Source organism: Hemicordylus capensis, chromosome 6 (genome assembly GCF_027244095.1).
Source record: "Hemicordylus capensis ecotype Gifberg chromosome 6, rHemCap1.1.pri, whole genome shotgun sequence".
Taxonomy (NCBI): domain Eukaryota; kingdom Metazoa; phylum Chordata; class Lepidosauria; order Squamata; family Cordylidae; genus Hemicordylus; species Hemicordylus capensis.
This window is the reverse complement of record NC_069662.1, coordinates 133,119,218-133,136,533: the sequence shown is the minus strand read 5'-3', so window position 1 is coordinate 133,136,533 and position 17,316 is coordinate 133,119,218. Positions and strand designations below refer to the sequence as shown.

Below are 17,316 nucleotides of genomic sequence, written 5' to 3'. Positions count from 1 at the left end.
CAGACATTATGCTGTACAAGTGTACAGATGTCTGTACACTCATACATGTGTTTGTGTGAATGACTGTACCTGTGTTCATTTTAAAAGTGAACCTGGATACAGGATTTTCAAATGCATGGTACAGATAGGAAGCATACTTCTGTACCTGTGTTCAACATGTGAATGACTGTACTTGTATACAGATCTGTACCTCTGTGTACACTATACACTTGTACAAGTGTTGAACATAACATGTGAATGAGCCTTATATTACACCTGCTGTGAAGCACCCTGATTCATTAACCTACTTTGGGGGCTGGAATTTTATCACCAAGAAAGACTTCCATATTCATCAGTATTGAATTTAATAAAAATAGAAATTTACTACATCAAAATCATCCTTTCATAAGCTTGTTGTGGTATCAGGAGAGTTTGGTAAGCAATTATTGCCATCTTGATCTTTCCATGAATAGATCTTTCCAATTCCTCATTTTCGCAGTTGGGCTTGTCCAAACTGCCTCTACATCAAATCCTTTTGGCTAGTGGTATAATTTACTATTTCATCTCCTAGAAGCTCTAGAAGTTTATTATTAAATGTCAGCAATGAATTCCATCATGACAAAAGCATAATAGTTAGAGGACTCTATATGATAATATGGTAATTCCAGCTGGTAGCAATACTTCTGTCTCATCACTCTTCCAACTGAAACGTTTTTAAAACCTATGATTTTTAAAGAGCATATTGTGCACGCTAACAAAATTAATGTTGCAGAGTGAGAGCCTCAAGTAGTTTTACCATTCCAATTCTATATAATATGTATACACACACACACACACACACACACACACACACACACACACACACACACCCCTCTACCCACCCACAACTGTTAAGTTCTCAGATGTGGTTTGTGTTGTCTCTTTCCATCTCCTCAAAAGAAAACCATAAACAATTAGCAAACACAAAGAGATACCATATGTTTTCAGGAAGAACCTCAAGACCGTCCTGTTTCCTCAGGCTTTTAATTAGAATTAATTTTAATAATTTTAAAAACTTGTTTCAGTAATTTTATTTTATTGTTTTTATTGTCATGTATTCTAAGTTTGTGACTCTTAAATATTTTAAATTTTGTACACTGCCTAGAGATATACATATCAGGTGGTATAAACATATGACAAATAAAATAAATAAATATGCCTGGAATTCCTGTTCTTGGCTCAAAGCTACAGCTCTTACATTTTGAACTCTTCTAATGCACTAGCCCCAGCCACTTAATGGTGCAGCAGGGAAATGACTTGACTAGCAAGCTAGAGGTTGCTGGTTCAAATCCCCACTGGAATGTTTCCCAGTCTATGCACCTATATCGGGCAGCAGCGATACAGGAAGATGTTGAAAGGCATGATCTCATACTGTGTGGGAGGAGGCAATGGTCAACCCCTCCTGTATTCTACCAAAGACAACCACAGGGCTCTGTGGACGCCAGGAGCCGACACCGACTCGATGGCACACTTTACCTTTAAGGCACTAGCAACTGGACAGAATTCCTTTCTGCATGTTCTTTGCTGCTACCAATACTTCTTTTGCCCCACAGAAACTTACAAGTCTCTTTCTGGCAAAATAAAGTTTCACATCTGTTGCATCTGAAACTCTTTCTTAATTAAAGGAAGCTTACTGGAAAGTAGGCTAAAAATGGATAGATTATTTTTCACCACTAAAGGCCAACATGTATTATTCCTGCCTGTTCTTGCAGCATGGTGCCCACTTCATAACTACCAGTAATTAACAGCAATAAATTGTAACATGAATTATTCCCCAAGGATCTCCATCCTTTCATCTTGTGGAAACCTTAAGAACATGAGGGTTTTGCCCTTTGTAGCTGCCAATTAGCCATATTTTCCCACTTGTCAGCTATTACCACCATTTCTCTCTCTCACTCACATATATGCACACACTTTTAGACTTTAACATCTGTATTAACATCGAAAACTATACTACTAAGTTCAGGTGATAAATAACATTCATGGCCATTTTGGATCATGGGTAGCTTCAACTTAAAAGATAACAGTTTTGTAAATTTAATTAAATTATACTTTTGTGAAAATAAGTCCCTTTTCAAAATATGTCATCTTTATTACCCTAACAATTTATTATTTTAATTCAGTCTAAGTAGCAATAAAGGAAATAGCGGCTGTTCAGCTTGCTCATATTTTATTCCTATTTTGTTCTCTCTAAACACATACTATACAAGTTCTTTAAATGGCAATCAAAAGAAAACTGAACAAAAACAACATTTATTTCATTGGAGCCAAAGTATACATAGGCAGCTTACTACATTGGAATCCCTGTTTTCCAGGCCTTAATCTGAATTTATTGCAGCCATTCAACTTATTTTGCACTGTTTAAATTATATTTTATACAAACTTATCTTGGTGTATAGAGGCACAACAGTGAGACCCAGCAGGCAGGACTATAGTAACCAACCTCAAAGAAAAATGGCTGTTGTCACATAAGCAAACCTTGTGGCCTCCTGGCCAGGCCTGAAAGAACTGGTCTATAGAGGGGGAAAGCCCTAAACTTAGGCTGGGAGGGAAACAGGCATACTAATCAATGAGCAAAAGACTTCTTGGGTCACCACCCATTCCCAAGCAGTCTCATATGAGCACCCTACCATTATTTCCAGCCCACTTTTGGGGGGGGGGGGGGACAATACCCAAATGATTAGAGGAAACTTTCTCTACCATAATAAGACCAGGAGTCCTTGTTTCCCAGAGGGGAGCCCACCTCTCATAACTGGAGGTACGTTTTCTCCATATCTGATGTCTACATTGTTAAAAGTGTTGTTTTTTGTTAGTGATGGCAAATCAGGAGAAATTACCCCTTGACCTCATATATAGAGAACATGGCAGCCCATTTTGTACCATTTTTATAACTCTCCCCAACCCACGTTTTGCAAAGTGTCCATCCCACAAGACCCTTGCTTCCATTACACACCTGCTCAGGGGAGGCCCTTTCATTAGGCGAGGTGAGGCACTCACCTCAGGCGGCAGATTACTGGGGCGCCAAGATGCCCCCTGCTGCTGCCATTGGAGCAGCTCCTTGGGAGCTCTCTGGCCTTGCCAGATTTACAAGGATCATAGGGAGAAGAGAGAAGGCTGCCCTCTTGCCCCGATACCCCTTGCAAAGCTTACCAGAAGCACAAGAAGAGGCTACTGTCAACTTTTCCTCCTCCTCACCCCTCATGCCACTTTCAAGCTTGCAAGGTCAGTTTCCTTCCAGGATGCTGGCCCCCACCAGTAAGGATGTTCATGCACTGGTTTGGTGCCATGGAGAGCTGTACCTGCTCTCCACTGCCGCATGCAGCTTCCTGCTGTGGTGGCACTTCTCCCAAGTACTCCTGCGTGGCACCAGCATGCACATGGCATCTGCACATGAATGTGAGCCATTTGCGTGGTCAAGACCATGCTGAGCACACAAATGTCACCCGTGCATGCGTGGCCACCAGGTGCGTCTGGCACCACACAGGGGTACCGGGACAAGCGCCACAGCAGCGGGAAGCTGCAGGTGGCGGTGAGCAGGTGAGAACGTGTTCGCTCTCACTCTTTTTTTTTTTTAAAGATCCCACTTGCCCTCGCTCTCCCCATGGCGCCAAACCAGTGGTTGAACAAGGTTCATAAACCAAAGTTCATGAACCAAGGTTCATGCACATCCCTACCCACCAGGGGCATGCAACAAGACAGCATTTGGCACCTCACCTCAGGTACTGCAATATCTTGAGCTGCACCTGCTTGTAAGTCATCACTGGGCTGCAGATGGATATGTGTAGAAAAGTTGAGGGGCAGGGTCAACTCTTGTCAGAGTGCTTGGGTTGGGTTTCCACCAGCTCAGTGACCAATATGGGTAACCACCATGAGGGCTATGGAAGCCACCCGGAGCTTCTAAAGGAAGAACAGGGCACAAGCACAACTAATAATTAAAAAAATACAATCAGCAGAATCAAATGTTAAAACATTTCCTGGACTGTATCACTTCAGGCTAAGAGGTTTCACGTCTGAATGCTTGGTTGCAGAAACAAATGCCTGCAGGTGATCAGAAGCATGTATAAAGACGTCCGGATTTGTAGCACATCCTTTCATGAGACCATTCTTGAAACCAGAAACATTTGGGAATATATTCAGAACTTGTAATTTAGAATATCTATACACAATTGTTAAAGAGTATTGTGGGATTGGTTTATTTTTAAACTTCTTTTAAAGAAGTTAATTCTCTTCCAAAAGGTTTGTTCCTTTTTCTTTAGCCACATTTTTTAATTTGTTCAGACACTATGTACAATCCAACTTTTCTAACTTATTTTCAAATCGTTGTTTACTTAATGCAAGAATTGTAATCCCCTGGATTCCAAAATTATAATCGGCTTTTTCCAGATCCTTTATTCGGCTAATTATAGTGTTGAGACTTTTGTCCAGAACTAGTGGGCTTTTCAATATTTGCTGAATGCTAATATGAGTCGCTAAGAGGAAATCTATTTTATCGTTCAGGTTCTGAGGAGAAAGATACAGAATGCGAGGGTGTTTAAGAACAAACTCATCCACTTCTGTTTCAGTGCACCCATGAGACAACAGTTTCTCTTTCACGTTTGCAAGAGTTTTTTTAAGGTATTCATTAGAGAGGTCCAGAAGATCACCACCTTGACCATGCAAAAGTGTTATTAGTTCCTTGTCGTCCAGAGCAAAAGACGATTGCAAGAACTGAACATTAGCTTTGACCTGCTTGATGCTCCGTAAGAGGATAAAGCCATTTTTAGAAATTATCTGCTTCACAAACTCATCTGGGTTTTCTCCACCAAGTGCTAAATAGATCTCATTCAAGAGGCCTATCATTTGCTTATTGAGCTCCATACTGTTAGAAAATACTCTTGGCGTTCTGGTCAGCATCTTGCCAAGCTCCTTGGAGCTTAACCCAAGAGAACAAAACAAGGCAATATTCTTCTCCATATTCGCATTATTTCCAGAACGGAAAAAAGACTCAGGGGAGCGTTGCAGGATTGTTATAATTTCCAAGTCAGTCATCAAAATACTCCTCCAAATTTCCCAGCGTTCATTGAGAGACTGATACGAGCGAGTGATGGCCCGTGGATAGCGTGATATGATATTGGCAATGGCTTCTTGGTTGGCTCCCTTGGCTTGCAAAAATGACTTCAGATCTTTTTCATTGGTATGCTGCTTCTTGAGAACACCAGGCTGCCGTTTTCTCACCATGTGGACATCCACGCCCATACCAATCAGACTGCTCACTAAAACGTCATTTTCTTTGTCCGATACAGCATTGGAGCTCCCAGCCTTCAGGCAAAGGAACCGAGTTGCTGCTCCTTTGAGTACAATCTCTCTGGACAATCGGAGAAGCCAGGAAACATTCATATTGGAAAATACAATGTTTTTCACGTTCACTGTCATGATAATCAAGTGCTCCAAGTCTCTGAATAAAGTTGTGCTTCAGGTCCAGAACTTTAAAGTAAGAGAGAAAGGAGAGAAAGAGTTATTCTAAACAACTGTAATAAAGCATTTATGAATAATTATAATAATAATTTCAAACTTTTTTATTTAACATACTTGAAAGAGATGCATATTTACAGTGAGGACAAATTAAGAGGCTAACATCCAGACTAAATTACTTCTGATTTGTAACTTAGTGTCCAGAACTTCAAAATATGCTTTCACTCCTGTCTTGCAGATAAGTACAAAACAAAAATTAAAGCTAACCTGCCCCCCCCGCCCCAAAGTACTAGTTTCCTTGAACCTGAGTGAGAGAGCAGGCCTTGGAACAAAAAGTGGAAATAGAATTCAGTCCTAGAAGCAGAGTACATTAAATAACCCTGCTGTATATGTATTTATTTTCATTTATATCCCACTCTTTCTCCAAGGAACTTAGAGTGGTGTACATACTTATATTTATTCTCACAACAACCATAGGCAGATTACTGCAGAGGCAATAGTCTACGGTGGCAAATTCTGGAAGAGCAGCAGATCTTGGGGCGTGAAAAGGTTGTTTCTTGTTTTAAAAACATTTAAAACAGCCGCTGCTGGCAGTGTCAGCGAGAGATCCGCCCCACCACCACAGCGAGGAAGGTAGGGGTCACCGGTGGCGAGGATGAAGCCCCCCCCTTCTAAATGCCGCCTCAGCAGCGGGGCAGCAGCCAGTGACCAGAAACTGCACAGCGGCGGCTACTTGCGGGGGCGGGGAACGAGAGGCAAGTCCCCGCTTTTCATTAAAAGCCCGCTGCCATGCAGCAGCTTAAAATGGGGACTGGAAGGGAGGGTTGTGGTGGGGGAGGAAGTTCCCCGTTTGACCTTAAAGCAGCTTCTTCCGCTGTCTAGACAAACTGACAAATGGCGAGGGAGAGCTCCTTCCAGCTCCCCTCCTCCCTCCCAAATGAGTGTACACCCCGCCGTCTTCTTCGGGCACTCATTTGGGAGGGAGGAGGGGAGCTGGAAGGAGCTCTCCCTTGCCATGCGTGAGGCGGACTTGTTGAAAATAAGTCTGGATGTTAATGGAAGACCTGGCCATCTACCCCACCTTGAGTTCCAGTAGGATAGTGAACCTGACCATGCATTTAGTGGCATCAACGCAGAGAGATTCAGCATAACAAAAATATCCTTCCTCATCAAAGCAAGGAGATCATTGTAGTAGTCTTAGGCACTTTGGAACGGTCAGTCAGGCGGGGTAAGCAGCCTGCTACATTCAGCAGAATCGGATCAGGAACATGGAAAGCTTCACGCTTACACTCAGGCAGTTCTGTTCAAGACACAGGGCTAGGGCCTGGCAGTGTGGCAGTCCAATGGGAAAGGCTGCCATAAATGGCCACACCCACATCGCTGCAGTACACTCACCTGTGGGGAATCATATCCCAGGGAAGCAAAGCAGCTCTCTCATGGTTTGCTATGTGTATGAAGGGACCATCGTTAGCACTCCAGAGGGTTCCCTGTGTCTTTCATCAGCTGAAACTTTCCCCATCACTGTATCTCAAATGCCAGGAAAGAGTTCACCGACTTAATTTTTACAAGACTGGCTGCTGTTAAAGGCAAAGGAGCAAGGTAGCATTAAATAAATATTGAGTAGTGGTTGATCTTCACACAGTGATCTCTCACCCTTTCTTTAAGGATATCAATGAGCACTACATAAAGCTATCCCATTAAAAACCCGGCAGATGGGACTAACTCACCTGGCAGTTCAGCAGAGATGAAGTCTGTCTTTTTGAGAGACTCTCTTTCTCAAATTCAATATTCCATCCACAACAAACCCTATTCTGACATTAAACCATGCATGCACACAGATGCCTGTATGTGAATAACTGTTCATGCGTTCATTTTAAATGTAAACTTGACAAACTCCCTCAAACACAGGATACAAATCAGAAGCATACTTCTGCCCCTGCACTGAATCTGTGGAACAATTTGTGGATAATGGATAATTTGTGCATGCACGGTACACAAATTGCATAGACACATTGGTTGAACATGTGAATAGAGCATACAGCTGCAAATCAACCAATATTTCAGCATTTTTAAAACTTACAATTTTCCATGTTATGCTCCCTGATTGACAAGGTAATCTCCAACTGTAGTAGTAATTCAAACTGTAGTAGTAGTAGTAATTCAAAATCAGCCTGTTTTCAGTTAGCAAAAGGTGTCATTCTGTAGAACTATATTCATTTATTGTATCACCAAACCATTCCCCATCTTATCTACAACTCTGTCCTTTGCATGCTGACTTGCAAACAAACCCCACCACCTTCTGCAAAACTGAGCACCGGTTTATAATCCGATTCTCTTTCAACCGAGCACTTACGCTGTAATTAGCCTTTCTTTTCCTTTCGTTTACTGTTTCATTTCCTCCAGGCTCAGCTAACCGGTTCTGAAACAGGGAAATGCGATGGCCAAATTTATAGCTTAACTTCTTAAGGCAAGGGTTATAAGCGTGAATGGTTGCAAAATAATGAATCTCCCTTAGCAACTATGCTAGAAAACGTGCAATGCATGTTCATCTCCACATGATTGCGAGTGTTCTTCCTCATCCAAAAGGTTAAAGTTGAACGTGAAACCAAGAAGTGCAAAAGACTGTGTGACGAGGAGGAAAGCATGCGATGAAAACAGCCGATTTCTCTTTTCGGTGCTGCCATCTAGCAGGCCGATCTCTGTAGGCATTGATTTGCACGGAAGCGTGAACGACCAGGAGATGGCGCTGTTGGATAACATAATTCACACATTCTTTCCGGGGATTTTTTTTTTTTAATGAAAAGATTGTTGATATAACAAGGTTTTGAAAAATTATATACTATACATAATAATTTCTTACTATATTCACGGTGGCTAAGATTCAAATACTTTCGATGCCAGCTACATGAACCCAACGGTTGTTTTTAATCAACCATCAGTCATGTTACTTGGCAAATTCCTTCTAAAATGAAAGGAAATGTGATATGCATAGAGATCAACTGGTTGAAGAGCAAAAAAATCAACATTTCCACAAGGATTTGAGCTCAGTACTGGCCCTAGACCAAAGGGTGCTCCAGGCAAGGAAGATCTACTTGTTCCACTTTTGAATACCATTTTAAATTGCATTTGTAGCCATTTTTACGATTGCGATAGAAGCATGATTTCAGGAGCTGCATGCATGATTTATCCATGTCATACAGGTAATAAATCTGCACACATGGATTTGTAAATTTCTGTTTGCTTCTGCCATATATAAGCTATATGCATTTAAGTGTAGCTGAGTAAATAATTAGTAGTATTTTTTAATTTCACATTATTTGAATAGCAAATATCAACTAGGTGGGCAGGGTCAATCAATTAATTGTCAACTGCAGGCATTCTTAAATTACCCTCGTTGATGTATTATATTTCCAGCATAAATAATTCATCTCACAAACTTTCTCAGTTGTAGGGCAGTCTTGATCTCTACTGCAGTCCATGTATTGGTACCAGCTGAACAGCACACCCACAGTATTATTGCCTATTTAATTAAAAGATAAGGCATAATAAACAAATATGTCCAAAAGAAGATATGTAGAGCTTACAATCTGCCAGACAATAAGCTGTACAGCTCCAGGATCCAGACTACAAAGCAACTTTTCTTCAGGGGGTATGTATTATGGCAGTATTACAAGAGGTTAACGTTGCACCCGTTATTTGTTGGTGATTATATTGATCTCTTTACAACGGGAGGTAGATGTGTTTGAGATTGATGTGTCAGTTGCTTAGGGAACTAGAGAGTGTGCGAGTTGTGCATGCATACATGTATGAATATGAAGAATGCATTGTGAGCAGGTTTATATGTAGCGGAGGGTGTGTGCATGTAGCATTCATATTTTTCTGTGTGCATATTTGTGCATGAGTCGTGTGCAGCAGTGCTTGTAATTTACTTGGCTGCAGATACATATTGGAATACTTTGTAAAGAAAGGGTACCTGACAATTAAACTTGTTTTGATTTACAAAGCACTTTAAAATGATCGATGAAAATTAAATAATCAGAGGACAAGAACACAATTTTCTCTGTATGAGACCCAAATGACCTGCCTAGTGTACAGAGTTAGAATTAATTTACTAAAAATCAATGCAGGTGTTCTAGAAGGCCTTCAGAGATGAGAAACATGTTCCCTAATATGGATGGTATGTTTGCAAATCAAATTGGATTCAACTAAGGACACTATATACAACTAAGATCTTTACTTCCACTACTTTCTAATTTCTTGTTTGTTTACTCACTCATTCTTTATTTGTTCAAAGCACTCTTTTTTTGGATAAATAACAATTCTGTCAAATTAAAATGTCATTCTCATTCAGGTCCCATTCCCATAACTATAGCCAGTCTTTTGTTTCTCTGGAGTACCTTAGCAGGAGGATCTTGGAGTAGCATTTCATAATAGAAATGATAGTTCTGTGGAGGCTAGGAATACATTGAAGAGAGATGAAGGTGACACCGGTAATTTATCAGAAGCTAAAGGGCCTTAGCTAGTTTTAGCTGCATTCAACTTGCACTTATGTTTGCATAACATTTGCATGAACATGGAGGCTTCTAAAGCACAGCAGAATATGCTGCTTGATCTGTGGATGTGCGGATGAGTGTGCTTTGTGGTACAGGAGTGTGGGAAGGCTCAGGCAGGGGCGTAGCAAGGTTGGAGTGGGCCCAGAGACAAGATTTTAAAATCGGGGGCCCCCTCACTGAAGCTCAGCTCATGAAGTAAAGAAATCTTAAATGAGGCTGAATAGCGGTAACAAAAAGCATAGTGTGTGTGTGTGTGTGTGTGTGTGTATGTATACACACACACACACACCTATGTGCCACAATAGAACATCATCCTACATTATTTTTTAATAGTTTTTGTGAATTGTGGACGATGCAAGTCATCTAATGGTACTAGAGAAAGACATGCTGTTCTGGTAGCTCCAGGTCTTAACACTCACATCAATTTCGGAGGATGAATGCAACTGAAGGAAGCCCGGGCAGATGCGTGGCTGGGGGAGTAAGTCATATGAATTGCCTCTGGGGGCCCCCCAAGGCAGTGGGCCCCCAGACAACTGTCTCCCCTTGCCCTATTACAGTTACGCCCCTGGGCTCAGGTGTTCTTTTTGGTTCTTCAAATATTGCCATTAATTGCATTTTTTCAACACAATTAGGGTTGCCAACCCTCCAGGACTGGCCTAGAGTCTCCAGGAATCATCATCAATCTCCAGGTGACTACTGGAAGCAATCCTGGAGATGTTAGTAATTTACAAATACGAATACGACAAATATTTCTATACCACTTTTCAATAAATGTTCAGAGAGAGAGAGAGATAACATAACACAAATAGGCTCCCTGTCTCCAAAAAGGCTCACAATCTTAAAAAGTAACATAAGATAGACATCAGCAACTGCCACTGGAGGGATGCTGTGCTGGGGATGGATAGGGTCAGTTGCTCTCCCCCTGCTCAATAAAGAGAATCCCCACTTTAAAAAGGTGCCTCTTTGCTCAGTTAGCAAGGCAATGTAGACCAGGAGTCTCCAGGAATACAGCATCAATCTCCAGGTGACTATTGGAAGCAATCCTGGAAATGTTAGTAATTTGATATTGTTAAAATTATTGGATAAAATATTGGGCCTGGTGGCGGGGTTGGGGGTGGGGGAGAATTATCAGGAATCACTGCAGTCAAAGTTGGCAATACTAAAAAACCAGTATTTTTTTTTAAAAAAAATAATAATTTAAAAACCCAAGCCCCTGGATGTTAACTAAAGTCTAGATGAAGGGTTTATAAAAAGTTCTCCAAGGGCTGCAGGCAATCCGCAGGTTCCGTGCGGCTGAGTCGACACCTGGTATAGCTTAAGGATGAGACTGTCTGTTTTGCTTAAGCAGAATACTTGAGGTCAGTAGACCAAACACACTCCGTAGTTCAGCAGAGGCATATGCTCCCCCACCAGAGCCTCTTTGCCCTATTAACCCCATTTTGGAGTACAATTCTTCTTCTTCCGCAACAGTGCACTTTGCGTGTGCTACCTAAAACCATTCCTTGTTGCTCCCATGGCAACAGAAGAGCCCACTGCACACTGGGATACTCTGGTGCGAAGCTGTGCTCAGTTCCATTGTAGAATAAAATGGGACAAATAGGGGGAGAACTCATGTAACCAACTGTGGTGAATATGTAGTTGAGGGAATGAGAAGAATGCACTGTCTTCTTTTTTCTCATAGTAATAACACCCTTTTATGCTTATTTTTAATATATTATCTGGCAGCTGGACATTGAAATCACTATTGCAGACTTAAAAAAAAACAAGATGAAAAATGCCTCCTAGCTTTAATGGAAATTTGAGTAGACCTTGATCAAATAACGCCTCAGGCACAGTCACTCCTCAAATGTAGGTGTCTCTTTTGTTTTCACATGACTTCAAAGATTTTATTCATGGATCTCTTTGCAATTTTCTTGCCTGTTCAGACAGTCTTTAATCCTACTGGCAGATCACAGGGGTGAAGAAGCAGAACCGGGTGATAAAAGTCCAGTTTTTCTTTGTCCGAGACACTAGTGACTGAATACAATTTATAAGATGCTCATGTATCTTCAGCTCTTTCTGTCTGACATTACACATACAGTTTGATTTATTTTTTTCCCCCATTTATGGAATCAGGTGGTAATGTGAACATAGTGTGATATCATCACTGCCCTAACGGGTAAAAATTCCAACACAGCTCGGGGGGGGGGGGGGGGGCGGTGGTTTGCACGTACATACCACCAAGATGAAACCAAGAAGCTGGATGTCTCAGTTGTTCTAATAGGCCCCATTGTATAAATCTAATTTTAACAGTAAAGTAACTGTGTGGAAGAGGCATCTTGTGTCCTGGATAAAGATTGGCACAACGTTTTCCACATAGGGGAAAAGTAAAACTAATTAAAATTATTAGGTCAGAACTGCTGAGCTGACCAATGAAATCATCGTATCCAGGATTATCACAAATGGAAGGCGGAGAAATGTGCTGATCTTTAATGGATGCTGGTGCTATTTGATGTTAATTGTTGTTTTGTTTTAATTGTAATCCATAGCTACCACAGACTTCCATTTAAGTGACCTGTAATCATCCATATGAAGACATTTGCAGGATTTATTAACTCCATCTCACAAAAGTTCTGCCAGCAGCATTATCCTTGGATGTGTTTCCCAATCCAAAGACCTAATTGACTCAGACTTAATTCTCTGGCTATCCTCCTTTGCTCCCAAAAGGATCACACTTCTTATTTGATATTAGGAGCTAAATATTTCCAAAGCCAGGATAATTAAGTAAATAGGCAATGAAACAATCCAATTGTGGGTTGGTTTGTTTTTTAATTCCTATATCCTTTATAATGTATTACATGAGACTAGATGGCAAGCATTTGGAGAGATTTATTGTTTTTAGTTTTATTTATATTGCTATTGACACTGTACCTCTCAAAAGCCATCTAGCATAATGTAATTATGCTAAATTGTGCAAAACTTAATATGAGTGATATATCACAGCATTTGAAAGGCCTTGCTTCAGAATTAGGGGAGAAATATGACCACAGCCATGTCAGAGTTCCAAACGAATCTTGTCACATAGAGTTAGAAGGCCAGAGGCACATCTCATGAGTCACCGATCACTGGTATGGTGACTCTAAACACAAATGGACTCCCTGACATAGTAAGCATGTTTATACATGGGCAGAATACTCAGGGCCAGGTCTTTGGGGGCCCTAGGCAAGGCAACTTCTGGCAGGGAGGCCCTCCTGTTACTATGGCAGCCATGACAAGTCTCTTTTATTATTGGGATGCCGTGCCAGCAGCAACAGCAGCAGCATTTTAGCTGGCAGCTGTTGCCTGTCATGTTTTTCTCCACACAATGCCCCACAGAGTGTAATATGACTGGGGCACTGAGGAATGAAAAACATGGTGGGAAGCAGTAGCTACCTAGAACACTGTTGCTGCTGCAAACAAAAAGGACCCACAGTAATAGAAGGTCACCTACCCAGCTGGTGGCTGCTGGGCCTAATCCTCCCCAGAGGACCAGAGCAAACATCAGCCAGTGGGCCATGCCATCATAGGGCTCTGGTCCATGGAAGCATCTTAGAGTGTGCTGATGCCAGTCCTGAGACCACAAAAATGTACAAGTCTGTTTTGGCCCTAACATAGTTTAATCTTAGATTATAACTCCATATTCACTTCATTATAGTGACTATCCAGCACTCTACTCTTCTCTCCTACCCATTTTAGTTGTCATCTATATACAACGCTTGCAATACTTATGAAAAAATAAATTGCTTCCTGCTGTCTTTCTCATTAACTCCTTTTTTCATTTATGCTCCCCCCCCTCCACTCAGAGCTGTCTCTTCCACCTAGTATTCTTGAAAGTCCTGCTTTTCAGAATCTGTTCCTTTCCGTCATCCTCCATGCTTCTTAGCTCCCTGCTTCTTAACTTCTCTCTTTCCCTCCTTAACTTCTCTGTCTCTTTCCACCCAATTTCTGGACCAGAGACTAATTTTGATAATTTTCCTCTTGCCACACTGACCTCACCAAATGGTGCAAGCTATAATAGTGAATTTTTCTCATTCTGTTTTGGAAATTGAAAGAGTCCTATGTAGCAGCAACAGGATACAGCCTTCTGTGCATGTTGAGCTTTGGATGATCACAGTCTCTATAGAAAATCAAGACATAAGGTCTGGATGATGTTTCATTTGTGCTCTCTTTGAATCTTAGAGTATTCAATAAAGCATATATAACATATAAGTATATATTTTGAAAGCCATCAGTGTTAATGAATGTCTAATCCATTTTCCAGATCAACAATACAAAATGGAAAAAACTAGAGAGCATGAATGAAAAATGTGGTATGCACAGTACATGGCCCCGAGCTTCAAGTGATTAATACATTGCTCTAATCACAGTAAAAGAACAGAAAACTCTGTCATCAGTGTGTGATCTGTACAAATTAATGGACATAACTTTACTATACGAACAGAACAAGATGAGCTCTGCAGAATGGGTAGCATTTAGAAATAAAACAGAACATTTTAATTTACTTCTTCAAATACGGTGGTGTGGAGTACATTCCGTACAGCCAGCTGCACACCCAAGGGATGCAATGTTGCTGGCTGTACAGGACTCACAGGCGCGTGGATGCTCTTTCTGACAGTGGAGGAAGCTCTGTGCATCCTAAGTGCCAGAGCAGCTGCGACAAATTCTCATCATTTCCCCTGGGAGTTGGTTGCAGCTGCTCTGATGCAGGACTTAGGACACAAGGAGCTTCGCTTGCTATCAGTAGAAGCATCCACCATGTACTGGTGAGAGCTTCCCAGAATGAAACTGCATCCTTCTTGGGTGCACAGCTGGCTATGCAGTATGTAAAAGCCACATATCCTTAGAAATTTATCTGAGGTTGTACAGTATGCAACTGGCATCTCCCCAGAGTCTTGGCTGTGTGCTGCCAGAGGTATGGAATGCATGAATAAAGCAAGTATCTTTTTTCAAAGTGCACTTTTTGCAAGTTTATGGCTTACATTGCATGTTCCAGTCTAAAACCACCATTGCCACCACTGCACTGCAGCCTGTGAAGAACAGGTGCGGGACCAGTCTGAGAGGACACTGTAGGGTTTGTAGACTTCAGGAATGACATTTGCACTGACAATTACTGTCAGTGGATGCAGCCTAAGCTTTATTGGTTTAATTTTTAGCCTGGCTCCAAAACATCTCTAGATCACTTCTTTTGGATGTTCAGATTTGTAGCTGAGGTTTTCCTTAATTTGTATGGTCAGATTTATTCTGTCTGATACATGTTTTACCCTTTGGAAAGAAAAGCACAAGGCAGTAAATCTAAACACCTGAAGGGGAATTCCAGGAACTTGGTAAAACCATTTAGGGAGCCTTGTCTTATGCAACTCTTTAAGTGGTACATCCTGAAAGCTATTATTATTTATGGTGTTATTATGTTGTGCTGCTATAACTAAGAAAAGAGCCCTGCAGAATAAAGGCAAATTAGTCTAATGGCAACCTCAATGACTCATTTTAATCTGCAGATTACTGAGAAACATGTTTGTTATTATCCTCATCGCAAAGATAAGAAGACTTGACTGGTACCGAGATTTTCTAGTGATTGTGTGAGTCTCTCAGGCCCCTGTCATGTCTCTCCACTAACTCAAATGGGCGAGTCTAGAAAAAAGGGTCGCCTGAGAAAGCCGGTTGCTGGATCATGAAGCAGCTCAGGCCTTAATTTCTAAAAAATAAAATAAATAGAGGTGACTTGAGTTCAAGCTATGTGGGCAAACTCTTCATTGTAGCAGAAGGAATTTCAGGGATCATTTTTCTCAGCTCCTCCATGGCATTTTCCTTCCCCTACACAATAGAAGGAGCCACATTAAATTGGAGAAATGGAGATGACTAAGGCAGTAAGGTGTAGACAGTTGGGCAGTTCAGAAGAGTCACAGGTTGTGTAAGGAGGATGCAGTGAAGGAGAGTAGAAGGCAGCAGTGACTGAAAAAGTGTCCTCCTCATTGTAGGGACAGCTGTGGGACAAACCCCCCATTTCTGCACAGGGACATAGCCAGGGAAGAGGAGGCCCTTGTATACTCCTCTCTCTGGCGGACACTTGGAGAGAGAGATAATGAAGAAGTTAGGGAAGGGTGGAGCTGGGGGGCCCTCAGGAATTTGTGGGTCTGGGTTCTTTGAACCCATCCGCTCAATTATAGCCACGCCCCTGCTTCTGCACACAGCAGCTGTCTCTGCTGGCAGTTTAAGTAGTGTAACCACATGTTAAAGTGGTACTACCTGCAGAAACGGTACTTGTGGGCAGGGGAAGGCTGCAAAACCCTGCTTTAGATCTAGCCTGGCCTGAAAGTTGGGCCTTTTAACGTAGAAGCCTTGCTCCCTAGACTCAGATGTGTGGAGATGACTGTCATTAGTGGGAAATACACTCTGTGCAAGCTCAGAGGCACCCTGATTTTTCCTTTAAAGTACTCAAAAATCATAGGTAGCAACTGTGTAGCTCCATTAGTGGGAAGGAATCCAAACGTCACAGTCTGGCGATATCTTTAGTAAAGGCCAAGTGTGTCGCAAGTCGATTTCGACTCCTGGCACCCACAGAGCCCTGTGGTTTCCTTTTCGTAGAATACAGGAGGGGTTCACCATTGCCTCCTCTCGCGCAGTTTGAGATGATGCCTTTCAGCATCTTCCTATATCGCTGCTGCCCAATATAATACCAGCGGGGATTCAAACCGGCAACCGTCTGCTTGTTAGTCAAGCATTTCCCCGCTGCGCCAGTGATATCTTGATTAGAACCAATCAAAATGACACAAACCGAGTTGGGAAGAGCAGCAAACTTTCGGGTTGTCCACGGCAGAGCTCTAATCATCCAGGACTTTTCATCGCATGCTGCCAAGATAGGGAGAGGGAAGAAACCGCCGGGAGCTTACTCGGCTGCCCCAGGGAGTGAGGGCAGGCGGGGGGGGGGGGAGCTTCGACTGTCCTGGCCCCCAGTTTATTTTTAACTCCTACCCGAGGACGTCCTCCTGGCCAACAAGCACGGCGCTCCTAGCAGTTTCCCATCCAGTCACTCCTCTCGCATCCCAACTAAGTTTGAAAAAAAGCGCTGGCTCAAAATAAACCCAGGGCTGCTGTTGGGCAGGGAAACGAGACTTAAGCTGCGGCGGCGGCCACCTCCTCCGCCCTGGAGAGGCTGCTACCCCCGTGCCGAAAGACGGGCCGACCTCCCTCGAAGTAGCGGCCGAGGCGGAGGAGGAGAAAGAGGCGGTAGCTGCCCGGACGTCACTTTCCCCGGCCGCATGTTTACGTGGAGATGAAG

The 17,316-nt window shown here is 42.3% G+C and overlaps 1 protein-coding gene and 1 long non-coding RNA gene across 8 annotated transcripts; one reads left to right on the top strand and one right to left on the bottom strand.

The window, feature by feature from the left end:
• Positions 1-2,171: 2,171 nt before the first annotated feature.
• Positions 2,172-17,237, bottom strand: MTERF1 (mitochondrial transcription termination factor 1). 7 transcript variants are annotated; one of them, XM_053265333.1, is made up of 4 exons: positions 8,859-8,966; positions 7,823-8,215; positions 6,865-7,046; positions 2,172-5,481 (listed from the first exon to the last, which is right to left on the bottom strand). In XM_053265333.1, exon 4 carries the CDS (start codon positions 5,428-5,430, stop codon positions 4,300-4,302), a length of 1,131 nt encoding a protein of 376 aa, XP_053121308.1. In that variant the 5' UTR covers positions 5,431-5,481; positions 6,865-7,046; positions 7,823-8,215; positions 8,859-8,966; the 3' UTR covers positions 2,172-4,299. The 7 variants fall into 7 exon arrangements, with proteins under 7 accessions (XP_053121308.1, XP_053121311.1, XP_053121309.1 ...); XM_053265336.1 differs by lacking the exons at positions 7,823-8,215; positions 8,859-8,966 and adding an exon at positions 16,813-17,237; XM_053265334.1 differs by lacking the exons at positions 7,823-8,215; positions 8,859-8,966 and adding an exon at positions 7,550-7,809.
• On the top strand, positions 8,231-10,856 carry LOC128331659 (uncharacterized). The gene is made up of 3 exons (XR_008310388.1): positions 8,231-8,669; positions 8,915-9,118; positions 10,655-10,856. It is a non-coding gene; the product is annotated as an uncharacterized LOC128331659 (long non-coding RNA).
• Positions 17,238-17,316: the final 79 nt, after the last annotated feature.

Bases quoted from the DNA above. Each gene is read 5' to 3' on its own strand.
- MTERF1 (XM_053265336.1), bottom strand. From the start codon at position 5,430: ATGACAGTGAACGTGAAAAACATTGTATTTTCCAATATGAATGTTTCC.